General features: G+C 37.0%; 1 protein-coding gene and 1 pseudogene across 1 annotated transcript in view; one reads left to right on the top strand and one right to left on the bottom strand.

Annotated features, from left to right (window-relative positions):
* The window catches only part of SASS6 (SAS-6 centriolar assembly protein), a 47,523-nt gene that overhangs the window by 17,886 nt on the left and 3,100 nt on the right, over positions 1 to 26,537 (top strand). Inside the window, exons 8-15 of the mRNA XM_055403250.2 lie at positions 11,665 to 11,856; positions 15,305 to 15,499; positions 15,609 to 15,698; positions 15,800 to 15,979; positions 16,615 to 16,696; positions 17,387 to 17,523; positions 20,671 to 20,799; positions 24,594 to 24,691. Of these exons, the coding sequence (XP_055259225.2) occupies positions 11,665 to 11,856; positions 15,305 to 15,499; positions 15,609 to 15,698; positions 15,800 to 15,979; positions 16,615 to 16,696; positions 17,387 to 17,523; positions 20,671 to 20,799; positions 24,594 to 24,691 (1,103 nt within the window). The remainder of the gene's footprint in view (positions 1 to 11,664; positions 11,857 to 15,304; positions 15,500 to 15,608; positions 15,699 to 15,799; positions 15,980 to 16,614; positions 16,697 to 17,386; positions 17,524 to 20,670; positions 20,800 to 24,593; positions 24,692 to 26,537) is intronic.
* LOC129541383 (glycine cleavage system H protein, mitochondrial pseudogene) lies at positions 20,032 to 20,532 on the bottom strand (annotated as a pseudogene).

The following is a 26,537-nucleotide window of genomic DNA, read 5'->3' as shown; positions in this document are numbered from 1 at the left end:
AAAAGTGGATATTGTGCAATAATGTGGAATGGAAGAGATCATGGGGCAATGTAAAGGAACCACCACCAACCAAACTGAAGGCTGATCTTCATCCAAAGAAGGTGATGTTGTGAATATGATGAAATTGGAAGGGAATTATCTATTATGAGCTCCTTCCTGGAAACCACACTTGTTAGATTAATTCCAATAAGTACTGTTTTCAGTTCAGTTCAGTCGCTCAGTCGTGTCTGACTCTCTGCGACCCCAGGAATCACAGCACGCCAGGCCTCCCTGTCCATCACCAACTCCCGGAGTTCACTCAAACTCATGTCCATCGAGTCGGTGATGCCATCGAGCTATCTCATTCTCTGTCGTCCCCGTCTCGTCCCACCCCCAATCCCTCCCAGAATCAGACTCTTTTCCAGTGAGTCAACTCGTCGCATGAGGTGGCCAAAGTATTGGAGTTTCAGCTTTAGCATCAGTCCTTCCAATGAACACCCAGGATTGATCTCCTTTAGAATGCATTGGTTGGATCTCCTTGCAGTCCAAGGGACTCTCAAGAGTCTTCTCCAGCACCACAGTTCAAAAGCATCAATTCTTTGGCGATCAGCTTTCTTCACAGTCCAACTCTCACATCCTTACATGACCACGGGAAAAACATAGCCTTGACTAGACAGACCTTTGTTGGCAAAGTAATGTCTCTGCTTTTTAATATGCTATCTAGGCTGGTCATAACTTTCCTTCCAAGGAGTAAGCGTCTTTTAATTTCATGGCTGCAGTCAGCATCTGCAGTGATTTTGGAGCCCCAAAAAATAAAGTCTGACACTGTTTCCACTGTTTCCCCATCTATTTCCCATGAAGTGATGGGACCAGATGCCATGATTTTCATTTTCTGAATGTTGAGCTTCAAGCCAACCTTTTCACTCTCCTCTTTCACTTTCATCAAGAGGCTTTTGAGTTCCTCTTCACTTTCTGCCATAAGGGTGGTGTCATCTGCATATCTGAGGTTATTGATATTTCTCCCAGCAATCTTGATTCCAGCTTGTGCTTCTTCCACCCCAGCGTTCCTCATGATGTACTCTGCATATAAGTTAAATAAGCAGGGTGACAATATACAGCCTTGACGTACTCCTTTTCCTATTTGGAACCAGTCTGTTGTTCCATGTCCAGTTCTAACTGTTGCTTCCTGACCTGCATACAGGTTTCTCAAGAGGCAGGTCCGGTGGTCTGGTATTCCCATCTCTTTCAGAATGTTCCACAGTTTATTGTGATCCACACAGTCAAAGGCTTTGGCATAGTCAATGAAGCAGTAATAGAGGTTTTTCTGGAACTCTCTTGCTTTCTCCATGATCCAGCGGATGTTGGCAATTTGATCTCTGGTTCCTCTGCCTTTTCTAAAACCTGCTTGAACATCTGGAAGTTCATGGTTCACATATTGCTGAAGCCTGGCTTGGAGAATTTTGAGCATGACTTTACTCGCGTGTAAAGTAAAAAAATCATAATCACAAAAAACTAGTTGATCTGATCATATGGACCACAGCCCTGTCTAACTCAATGAAACTAAGCCATGCTGTGTGGGGCCACCCAAGACGGGCGGGTCATGGTGGAGAGGTCTGACAGAATGTGGTCCACTGGAGAAGGGAATGGCAAACCACTTCAGTATACTTGCCTTGAGAACCCCATGAACAGTATCAAAAGGCAAAATGATAGGATACTGAATGAGGAATTCCCCAGGTCGGTAGGTGCCCGGTATGCTACTGGAGATCAGTGGAGAAATAACTCCAGAAAGAATGAAGGGATGGAACCAAAGTGAAACAAATACCCAGTTGTGGATGTGACTGGTGATGGAAGCAAGGTCCGATGCTGTAAAGAGCAATATTGCATAGGAACCTGGAATGTTAGGTCCATGAATCAAGGCAAATTGGAAGTGGTCAAACAGGAGATGACAAGAGTGAACGTCGACATTCTAGGAATCAGTGAACTAAAATGGACTGGAATGGGTGAATTTAACTCAGATGACCATTATATCTACTACTGTGGGCAGGAATCCCTTAGAAGAAATGGAGTAGCCATCATGGTCAACAAAAGAGTCCGAAATGCAGTACTTGGATGCAATCTTAAAAACGACAGAATGATTTCTGTTCGTTTCCAGGGCAAACCATTCAATATTACAGTAATCCAAGTCTAGGCTCCAACCAGTAATGCTGAAGAAGCCGAAGCTGAACGGTTCTATGAAGACCTACAAGACCTTTTAGAACTAACACCCAAAAAGATGTCCTTTTCATTATAGGGGACTGGAATGCAAAAGTAGGAAGTCAAGAAACACCTGGAGTAACAGGCAAATTTGGCCTTGGAGCACGGAATGAAGCAGGGCAAAGGCTAATAGAGTTTTGCCAAGAGAACGTACTGGTCATAGCAAACACCCTCTTCCAACAACACAAGAGAAGACTCTACAAATGGACATCACCAGATGGTCAACATCGAAATCAGATTGATTATATTCTTTGCAGCCAAACATGGAGAAGCTGTGTACAGTTAGCAAAAACAAGACCAGGAGCTGATTGTGGCTCAGATCATGAACTCCTTATTGCCAAATTCAGACTGAAATTGAAGAAAGTAGGGAAAACCACTAGACCATTCAGATATGACCTAAATCAAATCCCTTATGATTATGCAGTGGAATTAAGAAATAGATTTAAGGGACTAGATCTGATCGATAGAGTGCCTGATGAACTCTGGACGGAGGTTCGTGACATTGTACAGGAGACAGGGACCATGACCATCCCCATGGAAAAGAAATGCAAAAAAGCAAAATGGCTGTCTGAGGAGGCCTTACAAATAGCTGTGAAAAGAAGAGAAGCAAAAAGCAAAGGAGAAAAGGAAAGATATAAGCATCTGAATGCAGAGTTCCAAAGAATAGCAAGGAGAGATAAGAAAGCCTTCCTCAGTGATCAATGCAAAGAAATAGAGGAAAACAACAATAGGAAAAACAAGAGATCTTTTCAAGAAAATTAAAGATATCAAGGGAACATTTCATGCAAAGATGGGCTCGATAAAGGACAGAAATGGTATGGACCTAACAGAAGCAGAAGATATTAAGAAGAGGTGGCAAGAATACACAGAAGAACTGTACAAAAAAGATCTTCACGATGAAGATAATCACGATGGCGTGATCACTCACTTGGAACCAGACATCTTGGAATGTGAAGTCAAGTGGGCCTTAGAGAGCATCACTACAAACAAAGCTAGTGGAGGTGATGGAATTCCAATTGAGCTGTTTTAAATCCTGAAAGATGTGAAAGTGCTGCACTCAATATGCCAGCAAATTTGGAAAACTCAGCAATGGCCACAGGACTGGAAAAGGTCAGTCTTCATTCCAATCTCAAAGAAAGGGAATGCCAAAGAATGCTCAAACTGTTTTCAGTTAGATCAACTGAAAGCAGCATTCGACAAAACCGTCCAGAATCAGTCAATGGAAAACACATAATCTACCATCAGGATACCACAAGACTGCATGTTTCTTTGTGTGTTTTTTTTTTTATTTGTTATTTCCTTTTTATTTTATTTTTTTTATTTTTCCAATTTTATTTATTTATTTTTTTCAAGTTGAACAGACTAAATTTCTTTAAACAAACTTACTTATACTCCAGAGTCCTTTAAAAACTTAATAGCATTTATACATTGAAGGTATTTGATTTTCTTGTAACTAGCACTTCAAATGCAACAAGCATTTGAAGCAACAAGCATTTGACCCAACAAGTAAAACTTTCTACAGTTCATAATTTTTATAAATAAAATAAATTAAATGTACAGTGAATAAGTTCTCTGAAATATTTCAATATTTCTGCAGGTTTAGTTACATCGTAAAATACATTTCAACTAAAATTCACAAATCTAAAAACCTGTTAGGCATTTTTAGGCGTTTTAAGATGGAAATGAAGACCAATGTTACATCGTAATATGCCAATTACAAATAGTACTTCAAATAGCAAATACTACAGTTTGTCCCAAACTTTAAAAACTATTCATGAACTCAACACTGAACTATTGATGGCTATGAGAATTGTTTCCTAGCCTTTTTGAAAATTTCAACCCATTTACGTTTAAGGTAATTATTGATAAGTACGATCCCGTAGCCATTTTCTTTATTGCTTTGGGTTCAAGTTTATACACTCTTTCTGTGTATCCTGTCTATAGAAGATCCTTTAGCATTTGTTGGAGAGCTGGTTTGGTGATGCTGAATTCCCTCAGCTTTTGCTTGTCTGTAAAGCTTTTGATTTCTCCTTCATATTTGAATGAGATCCTTGCTGGGTATAGTAATCTGGGCTGTAGGGTATTTTCTTTCATCACTTTAAGTATGTCTTGCCACTCCCTTCTGGCCTGAAGAGTTTCTGTTGAAAGATCAGCTGTTATCCTTATGGGAATCCCCTTATGTGTTATTTGCTGCTTTTCCCTTGCTGCTTTTAATATTTGTTCTTTGTGTTTGATCTTTGTTAATTTGATTAATATGTGTCTTGGAGTATTTCGCCTTGGGTTTATCCTGTTGGGGACTCTCTGGGTTTCTTGGACTTGGGTGATTATTTCTTTCCCCATTTTAGGGAAGTTTTCAACTATTATCTCCTCAAGTATTCTCTCATGGTCTTTCTTTTTGTCTTCTTCTTCTGGGACTCCTATGATTCGAATGTTGGAGCGTTTAACATTGTCCCAGAGGTCTCTAATGTTGTCCTCATTTCTTTTAATTCGTTTTTCTTTTTTCCTCTCTGTTTCATTTATTTCTACCATTCTATCTTCTAGTTCGCTTATCCTGTCTTCTGCCTCTGTTATTCTACTGTTTGTTCCCTCCAGAGTGTTTCTGATCTCATCTATTGCATTATTCATTGTATATTGACTCTTTTTTATTTCTTCTAAGTCCTTATTAAATCTTTCTTCCATCTTCTCAATCCTTTTCTCCAGGTTATTTATCTGTAACTCCATTTTGCTTTCAAGATTTTGAATCATTTTCCCCATCAAAATTTGAAATTCTTTATCAGGTAAATTCCCTATATCTTGTTCTTTTGTTTGTGTTGGTGGGCAATTATCTTGTTCCTTTACTTGCTGGGTATTTCTCTGCTTCTTCATCTTGCTTATATTGCTTTGCTTGGGGTGGCCTTTCCCTCTTCTTGCAGTTTGTGGAGTTCTCTTTATTATGTAGTTTCTTCGCTGTGTGTGGGGTTGGACGGGTGACTTGTCCGGGTTCCCTGGTTAGGGAAGCATGTGTCGGTGTTCTGGTGGGTGGAGCTGGATTTCTTCTCTCTCCTTTAGAAGACAATGGGCTGCTTTTCTGGGAGCCTGATGTCCTCTGCCAGTATTCAGAAGTTGTTTTGTGGACTTTACTCCGCGTTCAAATGCTCTTTTGATGAATTTGTGGGGGAGAAAGTGGTCTTGCCATCTTATCCCTCCGCCATCTTGTTCCTTCCTCCCCAGAACACTGGATTCTTATATTCCACTTGGTCGTGGAGTATCTCTTCCCAGCTGCTCCAGCAAGGCGCAGCCGCTGTACCTTACCTTGGACGAGGGGTATCTCCTCAAGGCCGCGCCTCCTGCCCCGAATGTAGATCAGCTCCTCTTGGCCCTCCGGTGCCCAAGCAGCCACCGCCTCCTGAACGTGGTACAGCTCCTCTCGGCCACCGCCCTAACCCTGGGCGCGGGGTAGCTCATCTCAGCCACGATTCTGCACGTGGTCGGTTGCACTGGAGCCGGGCGTCCCCCGCGTCTGCGCCGCCGGAGCCGGGCGTCCCCCGCGTCTGCCTGCATGTTTCTTTGATAACCAGGCAAAAACTTGCAGTTTGGCTGGAAAGTTCTGACTCATTTGCTGTATTCACCAGACATTGTAACTTCAGATTTCCATTTATTTTGGTCTTTATTTATTTTTAATTGGAGGATAATTGCTTTATAGTATTGCATTAGTTTCTACCAAACATCAATATGATATTTTGGTCTTTATAAAATTATCATAATGGAAGAAATTTTCCATTCCCTGGGAGGTTGTAAAAGATACCTTGATCAGTTCTTTACTCAAAAAGATAAAAGGTTTTAGGAAGATGGAATTATGAAGTTGCCTGAAAAATATCAGAAGGTAGTGCAACAAAATGGTGAATACATTGTTCTATAACATTCTTGGTGAAAATGAAAAATGTGTCTGTTATTCTTACTTAAAAATCAAAGGAACTTTTTGGCCAACCTATTAGTTTTGGAGTTGATTCTCTTAGATTTTTCAAATAGATAAACTGTAAAAAACAGTAATTTGTTTCTTCTGAAGTTTTGTCTTTTTCCCTTATACAGAAAGTGATAATGGTGGAATCCTTATCTTGATCTAGTCTTTTAAAAATTTTTTTATTTTATATTGGAGTATAGTTGATTTAATGTTAGTGTTAGTTTCAGGTGTATAGCAAGGTGATTTCAGTTATGAAAAAAACGAAAGTGTTAGTTGCTCAGTCATGTCCATCTCTTTGCGACCCCATGGACTGTAGCCCACCAGGCTTCTCTGTCCATGGATTTCCCAGGCAAGAATACTGGAATGGGTTGCCATTCCCTTCTCTAGGGAATCCTCCCAACCCAGGGATTGAACCCCGGTCTCCTGTGTTGCAGGCAGATTCTTTACCATCTGAGCCACTAGGGATTTCAGTTGGGCATTTATGTATATCCATTCTTTTTCAATGTCTTTTCCCATATAGGTTATTACAGAACAGTAAGTACAGGTCTCTGAGCTAGACAGTAAGTCCTTGTTTATTATCTGTTTATATGTAATAGTGTGTGTCTGTTAATCCCAAACTCCTAATTTATCTCTCCACCTTTCCTCTTTGGTAACCTCAAGTTTGTTTTCAGAGTCTCTTCTGTTTCTGTTTTGTAAATTCATTTGTGTCATATTTTTAGATTCTACATATAAGTGATATGTATTTGTCTTTGACTTATTTCATTTAGTATGATAATTTCTAGGTCCATCCATGTTACTGCAAATGGCATTCATTTTTTTTAATGGTTAACTAAGATTCCGTTGTGTATGTATACCACATCTTCTTTATCCATTTCTCTGTGATGGACATTTAGGTTGCTTCTGTGTCCTGGCTATTGTAAATAGTGTTACAGTGAATATTGCGGTACATGTATCTTTTCAAACTATGGTTTTCTCTGAATATATGTCCAGGGGTGGGATTGCTGAGTCGTATGGTAGTTCTCTATTTTTAGTTTTTTAAAGAAGCTCATACTGTTCTCCATAGCAGTTATACCAGTTTACTTTCTTAGCAACAGTGTTACCTTTTCTCCATACCCTCTCCAGCATTTATTGTTTGTAGACTTTTTGATGATGGCCATTCTTACTGGGGTGGGTAATACCTCATTATAGTTTTGATTTGCATTTTCTAATAATTAGCAATGTTGAACATCTTTTCATGTGCTTTTTGGCCGTCTGTGTGTCTTCCTTGAAGAAATGTCTACTTAGTTCTTCTGTCATTTTTTGATTTTTTTTTTGTCTTTTGTTTTTAATATGTTGAGCTGTATAAACTGTTAGTATCATTTGGAGATAAATTCCGTAACAGTCTGCTTCATTTGCAAATATTTTCTCTAACGTGGGTTCTTGTTTTCATTTTGTTTATGGTTTTCTTTGCTATGTAAACTCTTTGAATTTAATTAGGTCCCATTTGTTTACTTTGGTTTTTGCTTTCATTCATTTGGGAGGTGGATCCAAAAAGATATTGCTTCAATTTATGTCAGTGAGTGCTCTGCTTATGTTTACGTCTAAGAGCTTTATAGTATCTGGTCTTACATTTAGGTCTAATCCCTTTTAAATTCATTTTTGTGTATGGTGTTAGAGAATGTTCTGGTTTCATTCTTTTATATGTAACTGTTTAGTTTTTCCCAGCTCCACATTGAACAGACTGTCTTTTTTTCTCTATTTGTATAGTCTTGCCTCGTTTGTTGTAGTTTAATTGACCATAGGTGCATGAGTGTATTTTTGGGCTTTCTATCTTGTTCCATCGATACTTATTTCTGTTTTTGTGCCAGTACCATATGGTTTTGATGACTGTAGCTTTGCTGTATAGTCTGAAGTCAGGAAGCCTGATTCTTCCAGCTCCATTTTTCTTTTTCAGGATTGCTTTCGCTACTCAGGGTCTTTTGTGTTTCCATACAAACTAAAAAAAATTTTGTTCTAGTTCTGTGAAAGATGCTATTTGCAATCTTATAGGTATTGTATTGAAACTGTAGATTGCGTTGGCTAGTCATTTTTGACAGTATTGATTCTTGCAATACAAGAACATGGTATATCTTTTCATCTGTTTGTGTCATCTTTGATTATTTCATCAGCATCTTACAGTTTTCAGAGTATAGATCTTTTTCCTCCTTCTGTAGAATAATTATTTTTCTTGATGAGATAGTGAGATTCTTTAATTTCTCTTTCTGATCTTTCATTGTTACTGTATAGAAATGCAAGAGATTTCTGTATGTTAACTTCAGTAATTAATGTTTTTTGATAAATAAAAAATCTTTCCATTATATGTGATATTTACTCTGTGTTTGAGAAAATTTTCTTCTGTCTGGCATTCAAAGAATGATAGCTAGGTCAGATGAAGTGACTTTTGGAGATTTAACCAAATAATGTAATTTTTTTCACTTTTATATTAATGATAATGATAGATTTCTAAAAGTGGAACCATCTTTGAATTTATTGAATAATATGTATTCAGAGATTTTTAATATCCTGTTGAATCAATTTGCTAACATTTAATTTAGAACATTTGTGTATATATTCATAGGTGAGATTGGTTTGAGATTACTCTTTTCCTATCTTAGTCTGCTAATTACAGAGATAAGTTTTGCACTGTAAAACCAGTTAGTGGTATTAGAATTATGCTAGTGTCATGAAAGGTATGAAAACATTTTCTAGTTTTCTTTATGCTTTGAAACAGTCAAATAATGAAGAATTACTTGTTCCTTGAAGGCCTGATAGAATTAGCCTTTTACCATTTGGGTATGATGCCTTCTTAAGGCATTTTTCTTTAGATTCTTTCCCGTTTCCTTCATGATTTTTTATTCTTTTCTTTTTTGTTTTGTTTCTTTGTGTGTATTTTGGGGGGCTTTGGTATGTTTTTGTTGTATGTGCAGGTCTCTACTTGCAGCACGTGGGCTCTAGAGCATGTGGGCTCAGTAGTTTTGACATGAGGGATCATAGTTCTCCAATCAGGCATTGAACTTGAGCTTGCTGCTTTGGGAGCTTGGAGTCTTATCCAAGCTGGATCACCAGGGAAAGTCCCTATTGGTTCTTTTGGATTTTCTGTTTTTCCTTGAGTTATGTTAGTTTATATTTCATTAAAAAGCCATGTATTTCATGTTTGTATTTAATTAGTAAAATATAAGCAGTCTTACAATTTTTAAAATCTCCATACCATCTCTCCTATGTTCTTAATTGTCTTTTTTTAATGAGAGTTGATAGTTTGTTTTCTTTAGTATTTTTAAAGAACCAGTTCTTTGTTTCATTAATGAGTTCTGCACTGTCTCTACGCTCCCATCTGATTTCATTAATTTCTGTTGTTTACTAAATATTTTTTGGCTCTATTTTCAAACAGGTTAGGTTCTGAAAGTCTCATTATTGAGTATATTTGTGTATAACACGAAAACGGCTGAAGGATTTGTTTGCATTCCTTACTGCGTTTTCTAATAAGCTTGTGAATCAGTGCTTTGAGACTTTAAAACCAAGCAGGCTGCTCCTCTCTTCCTGCTGATAGATACTCTATAGGGCAGTGATTTTAAGACTTTAGTGTGCATCACAACCACCTGAAATAAATAGCAGAAAATGTAAATGTTGTAATTCTATCCATTACACTTGTTTTTTTTTGAACACAAGTTCTGAAATTCTGATCATCACGGGGATAAAGCCAGTTCTTTATTTTTGCAGCCTTTGGCCTCTTGTTCCTTCAGTGTGTTTGGTTACCCTTGTAGACAGTTACAGTTAGCATCGTAAGCCAGTTTGTTCATTTTTGCTTTTTTCCCTTAATTGCTCCTTTAGTGTTTTCTTCCACAGTTGCATTTTCAGTTTTATATGAACTCTTTCCTATTTTATTTCCTGTGCTGCTTTTTTCTCTCCATTTCAGTTTTCCAAAAATGAGGAAATTCCTAAAATAGTCATGGAAAATATCCTAAGTATTTTATGAGATATGAGAGACACTCCCCTGCTTTTGTGTTAGGAATTTCTGAATGGATACAACTTTTCTGGAATGTGGTTTTGTTACTGGTACCAAGCTTTATATTTGTTTACATATTTTCAAGCCATAATTGATCGTAAGGAAATAATCTGAATTTGGATGTATGCTTATGAAGAAAAATTTTAACAGTGGTTTTATTTATAATTGTGAAAAATTGGAAACTCAGTATCCATAGTAGGGCAGGGATTAATTGCATTATGGTATAGCCATGGATTGGGATACTGTGTGGATATTGAAAGTATTTACAAAGAGTTTTATCAATATGAGGAAGTGCAAGTGCTAAAGGATTAGAAAGCATAATTAAACTGTGTAAAGTGCTTGGTCTCAATTTGTTAAATCTAGCTATGTGTTATGTGTATTTGTGTGATGTCAGTTTTAAGTATATAAATAGCTGGAAAGGAATATTTGTAAATATTTATAATGACTCCCTGGATGGAGGTTATTAGTTATTTGTGATTCTTTCTTTATGCCTTTAAAAGAATGTATAGCTTGCAATATCAGAAAAATATTTTTTATTTTTAAAATGTATTTAGGATTTAAGTGTTCATCAACAGAAATTATTATTTAAAATTTTTTTATTGAATGAAAGTCTTTAAATTCTATTGTGCTTTATAATTTTCAAACGTTTCACACACACAATTTTATATAATCCCATAATAATCCTGTTTTTAATCCTCTAATGCTATGTATACCCTAGACTTTCTCTCTGTCTGAATTGATAGCCACTAGTTTGTTCTGTTTGTGAGTCTGCTTCTTTTTTGTTTTATTCGCTAGTTCCTTGTAGTTTTTTAGATTACATGTATAAGTGATATCATACAGTATTTGTTTTACTGTAACTTATTTCACTTAACATAATGCCGTCTAAGTCTTATGACAGAAATTTTTAAGATAGATTTTTGGTATGATACAAACAGGTAAAGATTTCAGAGTTACAACCATGTTCAAATTTTATTGTTGATAGTGAAATTTAAGAACTAAATGTAAGACTGAGCAGTACCTTGTCAATTTTACTGTAAGTTTAGATTTTTTTTTTAATTAGAAAACGTTTATACTAGTTGTAAAAAAACGGAAACAGAATAATGTGTTTTAAAGCAAATACTGAAAGTTTCTGCTCATTTTTTCTTTTCGTAGGGATAGTTTGACACTATACATAGTGTTTTGCAATTTGCTTTTTTTCACCCTTAACACATATCATTCTTCTCTTAAATTGAAGGCCATTGCTTCTAAACAGGTGGGTTTAGGGGAAGAATAAATTATGAACAAGATCATAGTGGTAAATTTGCCTTTGTTTTGTTGACCTTTCTTTTTCATAAAATCCATAATTGAAAATAGAATCTCTTAAAAGCAGGGAAATCTTATAAAGAAGAATAAGTAAGATTTTTTTTTTACTCAAATCTTCTCATATTTGTATTTTTTTTTTGAATTTTGGTACTGTATTTTATTATAATAGGCCCAGGTTCAATACCAACAGCAACATGAACAACAGAAAAAAGATTTAGAAATCCTTCATCAACGGAACATCCAGCAGCTACAGAACAGATTGTCTGAGTTAGAAACGGCTAATAAAGACCTCACTGAAAGGAAATATAAAGGAGACTCCACCATCAGAGAACTTAAAGCAAAGCTGTCTGGTGTTGAAGAGGTATCAAATGTTGGAGTTGGTTCCCCTCCCCGCCCTAATTTAAAAACAAGGTCTAATTTGGTAACTTGATTTGAATTTGGTTACTTTATTACTTCTATGGATAGTATACTTCTGGATGCTTTGCAAGGATCTCTTTTAGTCTTTGGATCAGCTCAGAGAATACCCAAAATAATTGAGAAACCAAAATCTAATAAAATGGGCTGATTCAGAACAGAGCTCAAGTAAACTTGGATACTTTTAGTTAGGGTCTTGAGCAGCTCTTTGGCATAAGCCTCAGATTTGTCAGTGTACTTTTAATATCAGCCCAGTGTTGTGGCTCAGGGTGTTGACAGGCTGATTCTTTCATTCTACTCAATGTGGCAAACAACTGTATGAAGTTCAGTGTCTAGTAATAATAATAATAAAAGTATAACTAATGCTTACTGAATACTCTTTTAAGTGCTTTGCCTATATTAACTCATTTAATTCTTACAGCAGTTATTTTAAGGAAGGTATTGTTATTATCCCATTTAAAGATGATGAAACTAAGGCACTGAGAGCTTAAGTAATTTACCCAAGTAAGCCTGGCCATTGAAATTCTCTATTACTGGCCTGTCTCTAGTACTGTCTTGTTCTTTCAGGCAACAGACATTTTAAAAATATTGCTATAGTAGTACTTTTGTTGATACTTTGGCAGTGATGATAAACTCCTTCCTAACAATAACTGTTAACATTATTGTCATATGAGTTATTAGAAAACTTATGTAGATTTTGTTAAACCTATCATGTTCAAATAAACAGTGTTATTCTAGCTCACAAGATCTCCAATTCTGAATAAAGCCTGACTGATTTTATGTTCAGATCCTCATTGCATTCTGCCCTACTGGATGCTTTAGTCCTTCTCACTACCCTCTTCACCTTTCACACCAGTTGGTGAAACATTTCACCCTGCACATTGGATGAGTACTTCATTATAATCCTGTGTGGTTTCTTCTGTTTTAGCCCTGACACTGGCCAATGTATAAACTGTGCTTTGTTATGTTCATTTTCATGTGTGTATGTATGATCAGTGTGTGTATGATCATGTCCACCTCTTTGTGACTGCATGGACTGAATAGCCTCCTTTGTCCCTAAGATTTCCCTAGGATTTACTGGAGTGGGGTGCATATAATGTAATCAAAATATTTCTTGCAAGGTTTGCATAGGACTTGGAAATTTTGGGTCCTGAAAACTTTTTTTAAACTTCAGTATTGTTACCTAATTATGTTAAAATTATACCTTTTAGAGGTTCAGTTCAATTCACTTGCTCAGTCGTGTCCAACTCTTTGCGACCCCATCAATCACAGCACGCCAGGCCTCCCTGTCCATCACCAACTCCCGGAGTTCACTCAAACTCATGTACATCGAGCCAGTGATGCCATCCAGCCATCTCATTCTCTGTCATCCCCTTCTCCTCCCGCCCCCAATCCCTCCCAGCATTAGAGTCTTTTCCAGTGAGTCAACTCTTCGCATGAGGTGGCCACAGTATTGGAGCTTCAGCTTTAGCATCAGTCCTTCCAATGAACACCCAGGACTGATCTCCTTTAGAATGGACTGGTTGGATCTCCTTGCAGTCCAAGGGACTCTCAAGAGTCTTCTCCAGCACCACAGTTCAAAAGCATAAATTAATAGTTACTACCATTTATTAAGTATTTGGGCTTCCCTGGTGGTTCAGATAGTAAAGAATTTGTCTGCAATGGAGGAGACCTGGGTTCCATCCCTGGATCAGGAAGGACACCTGGAGAGGGGAATGGCAACCCGCACTAGTAGTCTTGCTTGGAGAATCCCATGGTCAGAGGAGCCTGGCAGGCTACAGTCCATGGGGTCACAGAGAGTCAGAGATGACTGAACATCTAACACATAAAACAGTTTATATAAGGGTTTTTGCAAAGATGAAATCATTTATGGTATTATTTCTCTTTTACAAATGAGGGAACTGAAATTTACTGAGGTTAAGTAATACTCTAGGTGACATAGTGGACTTCCCAGGTGGCCGTAGTGGTAAAGAACCTGCCTGCCAATGTAGAAGACATAAGAGACGGTGGGTTTGAGCCCTGGGTTGGGAAGATTCCCTGGAGGGGAGGGTATGCCAACCCATTCCAGTATTCTTGCCTAGAGACTCCCATGGACAGAGGAGTCTGGCTGGCTAAAGGGTCCATAGGGTCTCAAAGAGTCAGACATGACTGAAGCAAGTTAGCATGCACTCATGCACTGCTTGATAGCAGAGTCTGTGCTTCTAAAACCACTAGGGTATATAATGTAAAATTATTTTATATAGTTACTGTTCAAATTGAAAACTAGGAACACTATTACGTACTGTACTTTAGTGTACTGGCAATATTTGGACTGATACTAGATGATTGAGATGTTATTTAGTATGTGTGTGCGCTCAGTCATGTCTGACTCTTTGTGACCCCCGTGGACTGTAGTTCACCAGGCTTCTCTGTCGATGGGATTTCCCAGGCCAGAATACTGGAGTGGATTGCCATTTCCTACTCCAGAGGATCTTCCCGACCCAGGGATCGAACCTGTATCTCTTGGTGTCTCCTGCATTGGAAGGCAGATCTATTTAAAAATTATTTGTAATATTTTTTCGTGTTTTCATTATGGTTTGTTATAGGATATTGAATATAGTTCTCTGTATTCTGCAGTAGGACCTTGTTATTTATTTTATATAGTGGTTTGTATGTACTAATCTCAAATTCCTCATTTATATCCCCCTTCTTTCCCGTTGGTAGCTCTAAGTTTGTTTTCCATATGAGTCTGTTTCTGTTTTGTAAATGTGTTCATTTTTATCATATTTTGGATTCCACATCTAAGTGATGTTTTATAGTATTTGTCTTACTGACTTATTTTTAATTAACAATATCGCATGATTTTTTGGCTACCCTGAGAAACAGGTTGAAGAGCTCAGGTCATACCTCATACGAATGAAATCAAAATCTCTTGGGTAGGATACTAGGCATCAGTAGTTGTTAAAGCTTTCCAGGTGATTTCATTATGCAGACTAGATTGAGGCTCACCGCTTTGGTGGTAGAATGATGGGACTTTCTTTTTATTTATGTATTGTATATATTTTGAAATTCTGTTATACTGAGCATTTATTACCTAAGTAATTTTTTTGAATTTTTAAATTTCAAGACAGCAGAAAATTCTTGTTACTAGGTTTTAAAACTTGCAGTAATTAATAAGGATTGTTTAATTTTCCCTTACTGTGATTGAATTGGATATTGGTGTATTTTACAATTATGTTTCAAATCTGAGTTACATACACCTTCAGAGAGACCACTGTTTCTTTAAAAGAGCTTTAATTAGTACTGGAACTTTAAAATTATGAAAGACTTTCCTATTTTAAATATCTTAATTATAAATTATCAGACCAGCCAACTTTCCTTTCTCATAATGCAACGTTTTTTTTCCCCTCTTCTAGGAGCTCCAGCGGGCCAAGCAAGAAGTTCTCTCTTTGAGAAGAGAGAATTCTACACTTGATGCTGAATGCCATGAAAAAGAAAAGCATATTAATCAGCTGCAGACAAAAGTGGCTGTTTTAGAACAGGAAATCAAGGATAAGGACCAGCTTGTTTTAAGAACAAAAGAAGCGTTTGATACAATCCAGGAACAAAAGGTCTATTTTAAAATTTTCTAAACAAATTAATGATCACATACATATACGATGCTTTCCTTAAATAAACACAGACTTCCTAATTATTCACATTTTAAAATATATATATCAGGTGGCTCTGGAAGAAAATGGTGAGAAAAATCAGGTACAACTAGGAAAACTTGAAGCTACAATAAAATCATTATCAGCTGAACTTCTTAAGGTTTGTTTTTTTTAAAACAATAGAATATTGATATTTCATTGGATTATGTAGAGATGTTTCATTGGATTATGTAGAGACATTCATGTGAAACTCTTCTGCAGGCAAATGAAATTATAAAAAAACTGCAAGGGGATCTGAAGACTTTAATGGGTAAGTTGAAATTGAAGAATACAGTAACTATTCAGCAAGAGAAACTCTTGGCTGAAAAGGAAGAAAAATTACAAAAGGAGCAAAAAGAATTACAAGATGTTGGACAATCTCTCCGAATTAAAGAACAAGAGGTAGTTAATATTTTATATTTAGTGTGTGTTGACTGTTTGCAAAGCTTAATGTATTCCCTCATGTATTTTAAACATTTCTACTTTGTTACATTAGAGAAAGTTTTGGCTTTTTTCCCCAAGAAAACATGACTATAATCAACAGAACTTAATAAACTATTTCAGTTTGAAAACTTAATTATTATGACTCAAATATGTTGAGTGTTCATATATATATGTGTGTATGTTGTATATAATTATGTGCACATATATTATACAGCTGAGCTAATTCATTTCATATTTAATATTTAATGAATAGTAATATATCTCTTCACTTCATATTTAATATTTAATGAATAGTAATATATCTCTTGGGCTTCCCTGGTGGCTTAGAGGTTAAAGCGTCTGCCTCCAATGCGGGAGACCCGGGTTCGATCCCTGGGTGGGGAAGATCCCCTGGAGAAGGAAATGGTAACCCATTCCAGTATTCTTGCCTGGAGAATCCCATGGATGGAAAAGCCTGATAGGCTACAGTCCACGGGGTCGCAAAGAGTCGGACACGACTGAGCGACTGAACGGAACAGAACGGAACGGAATATGTCTCTTTAGTTTTTATTTTAGCCTTTATTACACTTATTATAAGGATTAATGTATTTTAGGTATGCAAATTACAAGAACAATTAGAAGCTACAGTTCAAAAACTTGAAGAAAGCAAACAACTTCTAAAAAATAATGAAAAGTGTAAGTATTTTACCATTTCATTTAAATGAGGTTTTTAGTTTTATTTTTAACTTGCAACTTTTACTGAATTCATAAGTCTAGTTAAATCAAGATGTTGCTGTATATATATAATGTGCTTTAAATATACCATCTTAATGTCTTTGCTGTAGTAAATTAAAATCAACTATCCTGTAAAACAGTTACTATCATTATTAAAAGAAACCCTATCACATGTGCCATAACCCAAAACTAAATGTTGAAAATATTGACTGTAATTTACTATTTAAATTCTTTGCTACCACTTGCTATAATTGCTGTGTTTACCTACTGATAATAATATTTAAAACAAAAATATGAGATTAAGTCTTCTACAGTTTTGTCAGTTTGTAATACTGATTTTGAGAAATGAGTTTGAATTTAAATAAACTGGAAGATATGCTAGAAATCAAAGAGATTTCAAAGAGATCCTTGACTTGCAGAAATATGTTCTTCTGATAGACAGTAAAAGGATAAAGAATCCTTTGTGGCAGTTGTAAAATAAAAATATTTAGTGACAAATATTTAGATGCACTTATGTTGTTCTCCTATGATGTAACATATTGTACTATAACATAGTTTTAAAAACTTAAAATTTTAAAAATGTAATTTTAAAATACTTAAAATTATTAGAAAAATTGAAGTGTTAAGTTTCTTCTTGTTCTTTTATTTAAGTAATCACGTGGTTAAATAAAGAATTAAATGAAAATCAGCTAGTGAGAAAGCAAGATGTATTGGGATCTTCTGCCACTCCACCTGTTCATTCCAGTGGCAACACCATCAGAAGTGGAATTTCTCCTACCTCTAATGTGGTAAGATTTAAATTAAGTTGTTGTGAATGGTCTTGGTAAATTTTCTAAAACAAAAATATTCTCAGATTGTTAGGTGCTGGTACCTAACATGACTAGAGTCCTATTATAATTTTTAGCACTGAAGTAATTTTACACTTGGAAGAGGAACATCAAGGTACACTTATTCTTAACAAAGAGGCTCTATTTTAAGGGTACACTACATTTTGTAACATTTTAATGGATACAGAAATCACTCAGTATTGACTGAAGTAAGGCCAAATGTGCTGAAAACTGTTAACAAACACAAAGTATTTAGGGGGCCTCAGTAAGGGAGAATGGAGAAGTCAGTGGCACCCCACTCCAGTACTCTTGCCTGGAAAATCCCATGGATGGAGGAGCCTGGTGAGCTGCAGTCCATGGGGTCGCGAAGAGTCGGACACGACTGAGCAACTTCACTTTCATTTTTCACTTTGATGCATTGGAGAAGGAAATGGCAACCCACTCCAGTGTTCTTGCCTGGAGAATCCCAGGGATGGAGGAGCCTGGTGGGCTCCGTCTATGGGTTCGCAGAGTTGGACACGACTGAAGTGACTTAGCAGCGGCAGCAGTAAGGGAGAACAGGATATGGGCTCAGCTTTGACATTATACTGGAGGAGCCTAATCTGAATTCTGTTGGAAAAAAAGAGAGAAAAACCCTATTACCAAGCTTGTCATCTCTAGATTCTGGAAGGAACTATTTACAAGTGTTAAGCTTTTTAGCTTTGAGGACCTGGATCTGGCTTCTTACTATCAGCTATGCCTAGGCCTGGCTAGGAATTGGCCTTGTGTTCACCGCTAGGTTTTGAGGCTCTCCTGTTGAACATAATCAGATTCACAGAATATCAACATCAGGTAAGGCCATTCTCTGTGATGAATCAAGACAAAAACAAGACCACTTCATAGTCATGTTTGAACACAGACAAAAATAGGACATTGCCAAACCATAAAAATGGGCAAGTATCCTCCGATCCGGCTAAAGTGAGTGACTACTGCTCGTTACCTCGTAACTTTGGTCTTAGTGCCACCTTACTGGATAAAATCTATTCATATATCTAGTCATACAGTTATCCCCATTTCTTGATAGCATCCAGTCCACACTATAGCCCCACATTCTTACACTGTTCCTTGATTCACCTAACACATGACAAAGTCCAATAAATACTCCCTTTTAACATTGTCTTACAGAGACACGTCTCTTACTGGGTTCCACGTGGTCTTCAGTTTTCCTTGTTGCAAAGAGTATGTACACCTATAGATGTATTTCTGGTCCAAGTCTTTGACTGGAGGGCATTGGCAGAGGATTTAAAGTGCAAATCCATATTAGAATTTTTAATCTACTAATGAGATAGTTCAGTTCAGTTCAGTTCAGTCGCTCAGTCGTGTCTGACTCTCCGCGACCCCATGAATCACAGCACGCCAGGCCTCCCTGTCCATCACCAACTCCCGGAGATAGTACTTGATATTTAAAGAAGGGTAAGGATTTCTGCTAACTTTGGGGAAATTGCAGAGTTAAGTGGTACTTATATTTTTAAGTGGTACTTACTGAATTAAAAATGTGAAAAAACTTGACAGGCTTAATCTTACCAACTGATGATAAATAGCTGTGTGAAAGGTATTACTCAATTATTTTTATTTTATCCCTTATTAGCTTTTTGGTCTAGGACTACCCCTGAACTCCCTTTTCAGGAATTCAAGGCCTTGAGGGAACCAAGATGGTTCAGAGGTCTTTGTTTTACTTCAGTTCAAAGTCAGGTCCAGTGGGTTTTTGTTTTTGTTTTTTTTTGGTCTAAGTTTACACAGCCAGTCTGAAAAGCCCTCTGGGCCAAAGATATTCCAGTTTCATGATATATAATGAAGCAGAGTTTGGTGTCATGATAGACAAGATTGGCCTCTGAGAGAGTGCTCTTAACTCTTAGTTATTATGACAGATGCTAATGCCTCCTGCATCGCCAAATACTATTTATTTATTTATTTTTTAAAAGTTGAATATTTTATTATTAAATTGTTTATTCTCCTGCAGAACTATTGCTTCACTGTATAAAAATAGCACCAGCAAACACAGTATATTGCAAAATTAAGATAGTAATATTCTTCATTGGACACTATATAACTAACAAACTTTTCTCCACTAGCAGTTATTTCTAGTGGGAAGATCATTTTGACCCAAAGCCAAAGATAGCTGTAAGCAAGTTACAATGTCATATAAGGTATAAGATAACCATGTTATCCTTGAATTACATAATTTTTGTAATTAGTTTTATCAGCGATAATTTCAGGAATTCTGAATATCATAACTGGAGCCTGGCCTAAATCACAGGATACTGTGGAAAAGATGCACAGGGTTTATCTGAAGTCATTAGAAAGTTATGGGGTATTTTCTTCAGGAAACATTGTTACAAGTAGTTTCTTTTAAACATCTATCCACCACTAATTTAAGACAACTATGCTAGATTAAGTTGTTTCAAAGTAGTTTATTTAGGGGTTCCATTTTCACTCCTCAATAGATTTTATGTATTTCTCATATGCTTTTTCACTCATTAGTTCATCTAGTTCTGAAGGGTTACTGAATGTCATCTTGATCAGGCAACCTTCTTCATAACAAGACTTGTTGACAAGTCCTGGATTTTCTGCTAGAGCTTTATTAATTTCAGTTACTTCTCCTGATAGAGGAGAATAGAGTTCACTAGCAGCTTTCACACTTTCCAAAAAGCACCAAACTCCTCTTGTTTGTTCAACTTTGTCCCAACTTTAGGCAGACTACAGTAAACAACATCTCCCAAAGCTTCCTGTGCAAAATTGCTGATTCCCACTGTTCCAACACCGTTTTCTGTTTTTACCCATTCGTGTTTTTCTGTGAATTTCCGCACCGACAGCAGAGCAGGGCCAGTGCGCAGCGCCGGGACTGCACCTGCCCGCAGTCCCCAGGGCCGCGGCGAGCAGCGCGCGCTGGGTGCAGACCGCGGCCCGCACGCTCCGCACCGCGCGTGCCATGTTGGCACGGGTGCAGAGGGTCTCCGCGCGGCACCTAGAGCACCCGGGCTGGCGGAGGCGGGTTGGGACGGGGCGGCTGCCAAATACTATTTAAAGCAAATTTCTCATCCTCAACCTTTGTTACGCTTTTATTTTTAGGTTGAGGGTAGACTGACTTACCCAGCTTGTGGGATTGGTTATCCTGTCTCCTCTGCGTTTGCATTCCAGAATACGTTTTCTCATCCTATATCTGCCAAAAATACCATCCACCCAGTTTCAGGACCAAAGGTAGGCAAAATAACTAACACCTTTTTTTAAAAAAAAGAAAATAGCAATTTATTTAAAACATCTATTTTCTGATCGGTTTCTAAGTATTAGGTAATGTATTAGATGAATATAATTCTGAATATATTTATGAATATCTAGTGTGTTATGCTTATAGGAAATATTAAATGCACTGTATGATCTTTTTGAGTCACTATAATTTATAATAACCTAGATATCAGTATGTTTAAACTTGTTTTTACTTCTCCTTATCTCTCCATTTTTTATTCATTCTTCTACCTGTATCTCCTACAACTCTCAAACTTACCTAGGATTACCAGTTTCATGCTGCTGGTATATTACCAGTAGTGATATTTTTGGATTCCATTGTTAGGATTTAAGGGTCTGATTGGCAGGGTTATAATAAATCATAAAATGTAGTTCTGGCAACATCTCGAACAGCATATACTTAGCAATCTCTGCAAACCTTGATTTATTTGCTTTTTTCTGCCTGCTTGAGTTTTCATCATCATCATTATTACTAATATCTTAGATTTACACATTGTTTTCACATGTATTATAATTGTTTTCACAGTAATTTTCCACCCAGATGAGCCACTGATTCTGTTTTCATATTTGAGAAGACTATTTTATGAAAGGTAGAATTGAGGACTTTGAAACTGCTATTATAAACTCTTTATCAAATTAGTTTGGGGCTGCCCTAAAAATAAGTTGACTGTGTTGTTTAGGCATATACTTCTTTTTTTACAATAGCCTTATTAAGTATTATTTGGATCTATTGAGAATTCTAAGTGAATTGAGAATTAAGCCTGAGTTTTAATGTTTAGAATATTATTATGTAAAGAGTATTTAGATGCATTTAATTGGCTTTTCTTGTATTGCTTATTGAAAATTAGATATGTGTAATCAAATGAATACTGTTGTTTTTTCAAAAATAGCAGTATGCTCAAGTGTGCTTACATATTGATATCATTTTTTTCTTGAGGATTGTAATTCAAAATTGCTTTTAAACAGCTTTCCAGAAATATATATAATGTTCAAAATGAAGATGAGGACTACTGCAGATAATTGTTTAGTTGGTAGGACTAAATATGACTTGTAATAAGATTACCATTCTTATAGCTCTTCTGGAATCAGAGGAATTATGTTAACAATCCTGTTCTTAAATATCAATCAAAGCCAGACTTCTAGTGTTTCCTATATTATTGGTCTGTGTATTCTTTTGGTATGCATCCCTCAGGAAAGCAACCAAACAGACCTAATACTAACGGTACACTTTGAACTTGAATCTCTAATACATGAATATTTATTTGTGAATTGAATGTATATACTCCTCAAGATTGCCGGGAGAAATATCAGTAACCTCAGATATGCAGATGACACCACCCTTATGGCAGCAAGTGAAGAGGAACTAAAAATGATGAAAGGGAAAGAGAGTGAAAAAGTTGGCTTAAAGCACAACATTCAGAAAACTAAGATCATGTCATCTGGTCCCATCACTTCATGGGAAATAGATGGGGAAACAGTGGAAACAGTGTCAGACTTTATTTTTGGGGGCTCCAAAATCACTGAAGATGGTGATTGCAGCCATGAAATTAAAAGACGCTTACTCCTTGGAAGGAAAGTTAAGACCAAACTAGATAGCGTATTAACAAGCAGAGACATTACTTTGCCAACAAAGGTCCGTCTAGTCCAGGCTATGGTTTTTCCAGCAGTCATGTATGGATGTGAGAGTTGGACTATAAAGAAAGCTGATCGCCGAAGAATTTATGCTTTTGAACTGTGGTGTTGGAGAAGACTCTTGAGAGTCCCTTGGACTGCAAGGAGATCCAACCAGTCCATCCTAAAGGAGATCAGTCCTTATTGGAAGGACTGATGCTAAAGCTGAAACTCCAATACTTTGGCCACCTCATGCGAAGAGTTGACTCACTGGAAAAGACCCTGATGCTGGGAGGAATTGGGGGCAGGAGGAGAAGGGGATGACAGAGGATGAGATGGCTGGATGGCATCACCAACTTGATGTACATGAGTTTGGGTAAACCCTGGGATTTGGTGATGGACAGGGAGGCCTGGCGTGCTGCAATTCATGGGGTCGCAAAGAGTTGGACACGACTGAGCAACTGAACTGAACTGCTCAATTATAATGGTTAAAATGTGGAATCAGAGTTTGGAGTTTAAATCCTGCCTCTTATCAGTATGAAATTGGGTAAGCCAGTAACAAACAAAAATATCTAGTTGTCCTGCTTCGGTTTCTCCATTTATAAAGTGGAGCAATAATTTTATCTTACTGAATTACTGTGAACCTTGAATTGATACAGTTGTTTAGAATTGTGCCTCGGATGCATTTGCAGTAGATTTTACTCAAGGGATGATTTGGCTCTCTTACAAAAGCTCCCCACTGAATGTCCTAAATGATCACCAAGACTGTCCACTTTGTCTTTATGATTATGAATCTTGGAAGTCATTCAGCGAAAAGCTCCCCTGTCTTTATAAGCGCAGCAGTGTGGAGTTTTACTCTGTCATGTGCCTGTGCATATGTGCTCAGTGATGTTTGATTCCTTGTGACCCCATGGACTGTATGTAGCCCACTAGGCTCCTCTGTCCATGGAATTTTCCACACAGGAATCCTGGAGTGAGTTGCCATTTACTCCTCCAGGGGATCTTCCTGACCCAGGGATTGAATCTGAGTCTTTTCCATTTCCCACATTGGCAGGCGGTTTCTTTACTGCTGAGCCACATGGGAAGCCCTGTGCATGTGCCTAGTACTCAGAAAAAACTCAAGGGGATTCATGTGTTGATTTCTGGCGCTTGTTCTCTTTATACCTCACTTTTCATTGGAATTCTGCCTTGCAGCTTCCAGGTACCTCATCCTCCCTATACTGATTATCTTCTCCATTTAGCAGTTACCTTGTCTGTACTGTAATTTGTCTGTACAGGAAGTGCCTCTAATTAGAAAGCTGGGTCAGTTGTATGGATCACAGCTTCTCTCAGAGATCACAGTCCTGCACTACCTCTTGGTTAGTTTTGGGGACCATTCTTTTTATTTTGTCCAGTTTTCTAATTACTTATCATTGCTGTCTGGTATATTATGTATTAATATGTTAGGCTCTTAAAATTTTCTTCCCTCTTGCATGTTTTCTATAAGGACTGTGCGAATCAGCTTACTTCACTTTTTTCAAAGTCCTGTACTTGTATTTTTTGTGATTTTGTTAAATGTGTACATTAATATAGGGAGAATTGTTATCTTTAGAATGTTAAGCCTTGATAGCTGAGGACAGCAGCATATACCTTTCTGATTTATAATTTTTTCCTGTTAAGCTAGTATCTATATTTTATTATGATTTTTTAACAAAAAATAGCTATTTCTTATCTCCTTGTACCTTTTTTTTTTTTGGATTCAAGTCATCATAACTTTTTTTCTTTGATATATTAGTATGGTGACTTGCGTTTATGGATTTCCATAACATAAAGCCCATATGCGGAGAAGGCAATGGCAAGCCATTCCAGTACTCTTGCCTAGAAAATCCCATGGATGGAGGAGCCTGGTAGGCTGCAGTCCGTGGGGTCGCTAAGGGTCGGATACGACTGAGCGACTTCACTTTCACTTTTCACTTTCACACATTGGAGAAGGAAATGGCAACCCACTCCAGTGTTCTTGCCTGGAGAATCCCAGGGACAGGGGAGCCTGATGGGCTTCCGCCTATGGGGTCACACAGAGTCGGATACGACTGAAGTGACTTAGCAGCAGCAGCAGCAGTTCTCACTAATGAGTTATATGATGTTTTCCCTCTTCACAGGTTCAGTTTAACTTGCAGTTTACAAAACCAAATCCATCACTAGGAGATGTTCAGTCAGGAACAACTGTTAGTATGCCCAGCTCAACTGATAAGGAAAAGTAAGTTCTTGACATAAAATTTAATGTTTGTAATTGTAAAAGTCATCTTAAGGAGTTCTTAAGTGTTTGAAAGCTGTGACGACCACTTATTTATGTGATGTGTTAAGTTGCTGAGCATTGGGATTAAGATAGTCACTTTCATCTGTTAGAAAGTGGTTTCTCATATTTTTTTTAAAACTATAGTTTTAAAGACATATAGTAAAATTTAATTTTTTAAAAGGGATTTCCCTACATAACTGAAGAATACCCTTTCAGATATTCTTGGGCAAGTAGATAGAAATCTTTAATTCTTCAGAGTTGGCGTTTTTGTTTTTATTTTCCTATACGGCTATGTCTACCTTTGGAAGCTCTTTGTTTTTCCAAGTAATTGCTTCCACTGTACTCTGAGAATTAAAATTCTGTGGTAAATAAGAGTGAAAAAGCTTGTGAGGTTGCTCCCTAGCCAAGCTAACATAAATAAGCTTTAATGCCAATTTTGCCTACTCAAGAGATTGCTTGCCTATTTTTTAGTTCTTAAGGTGGTTTTGCATAGTGAAGTTTGTTGAATCAGTGAGTTGTGGCTAAAGTAAACAAGTTATAGTTGCAAATTTGTCTGATTAGTATTTGTGTTTGTAATACTGTTTACCATTATGTTTATTTACTTTAATTGCTTGAAGATTTGTCTGCTGGTACTCATTATCATAAGCCATCACCATCCCCAGTATGTTGCAAACTAAATTACTGACATGGCTCCAAGAGGCTTCTTATTCTCTGGCCTTTATTCATTGGCTCCTCTAAAATTAGTACCAAGATGAGTATTATAATAGTTAATGTTTGTGAGCCTCCATTTTTTAAAAAGGTGAGAATTCTTTCAGGTCCTGAAACTTTCATGTTTGCTATATTGAAGCTCATACTTGTAAAAGTGGCAGAACACCTGAAATTAATAGAACACCATGATGTTTAACTTTATCATATACACCAAGAACAATTTTACTTAACAGAAAAAATGATATTTGTGGTACAAAATCAACATAATCACGTGTCTATAAAATTAGGACTGTTGTGCTGTTTTGTTTAGAATTTGTTTATTTGTAGTCTGCTAGGAATAAGTGGCGGAGAAGGCAATGGCAAGCCACTCCAGTACTCTTGCCTAGAAAATCCCATGGACGGAGGAGCCTGGTAGGCTGCAGTCCATGGGGTCGGTACGAGTCAGACATGACCGAGCGACTTCACTTTCACTTTTCACTTTCACACATTGGAGAAGGAAATGGCAACCCACTCCAGTGTTCTTGCCTGGAGAATCCCAGGGGCGGGGGAGCCTGGTGGGCTTCCGTCTATGGGGTCACATAGAGTCGGACATGACTGAAGTGACTTAGCAGCAACAGCAGCAGCAGGAATAAGTGGCAAAGGGTAAAGAAAAATATTAAAATTGAAAAAACACCTATTCACCCTTTTTTTTTTCTGAAAATTGAGAAAAGACCATCATTTAATTTTAAAGATAAAATGTCACTGCTTTATAAGATCTTTTAACTTGTTACAAGTGTACTATTAGAGAAACTGTTAACAGTGGACAGATTTAAAAGGAAGGAATATAGTGGTTGAGAGAGGGAAAGTATACCTACAGAATACCCCCATTTGTTTTTTTCAAGATTTCATGTTTTTATTCATCTGACCAGAATTTGTTAGTGTAGTGAGTATTAACAGTTAATAATGACCACTTTGAAGCACTACAAAATTTTGAGGGGCTTTTGGTCAAATTTTTTTACTGAGAAAATGTATACTTTGGCTTATGGATAAATTATTAAGAATTCAATGAAAAGCATGATTTGGTTTGTAATGTTATATTGTCATATACATTTATATGTAT

The sequence above is a fragment of the Moschus berezovskii genome, chromosome 4, assembly GCF_049115385.1.
Source record: "Moschus berezovskii isolate FMDL1 chromosome 4, NW_MosBer_1.0, whole genome shotgun sequence".
NCBI classification, from domain to species: Eukaryota; Metazoa; Chordata; class Mammalia; order Artiodactyla; family Moschidae; genus Moschus; species Moschus berezovskii.
The sequence above is the reverse complement of the archived record's forward strand: the minus strand, read 5'-3'. Positions and strand labels throughout refer to the sequence as shown.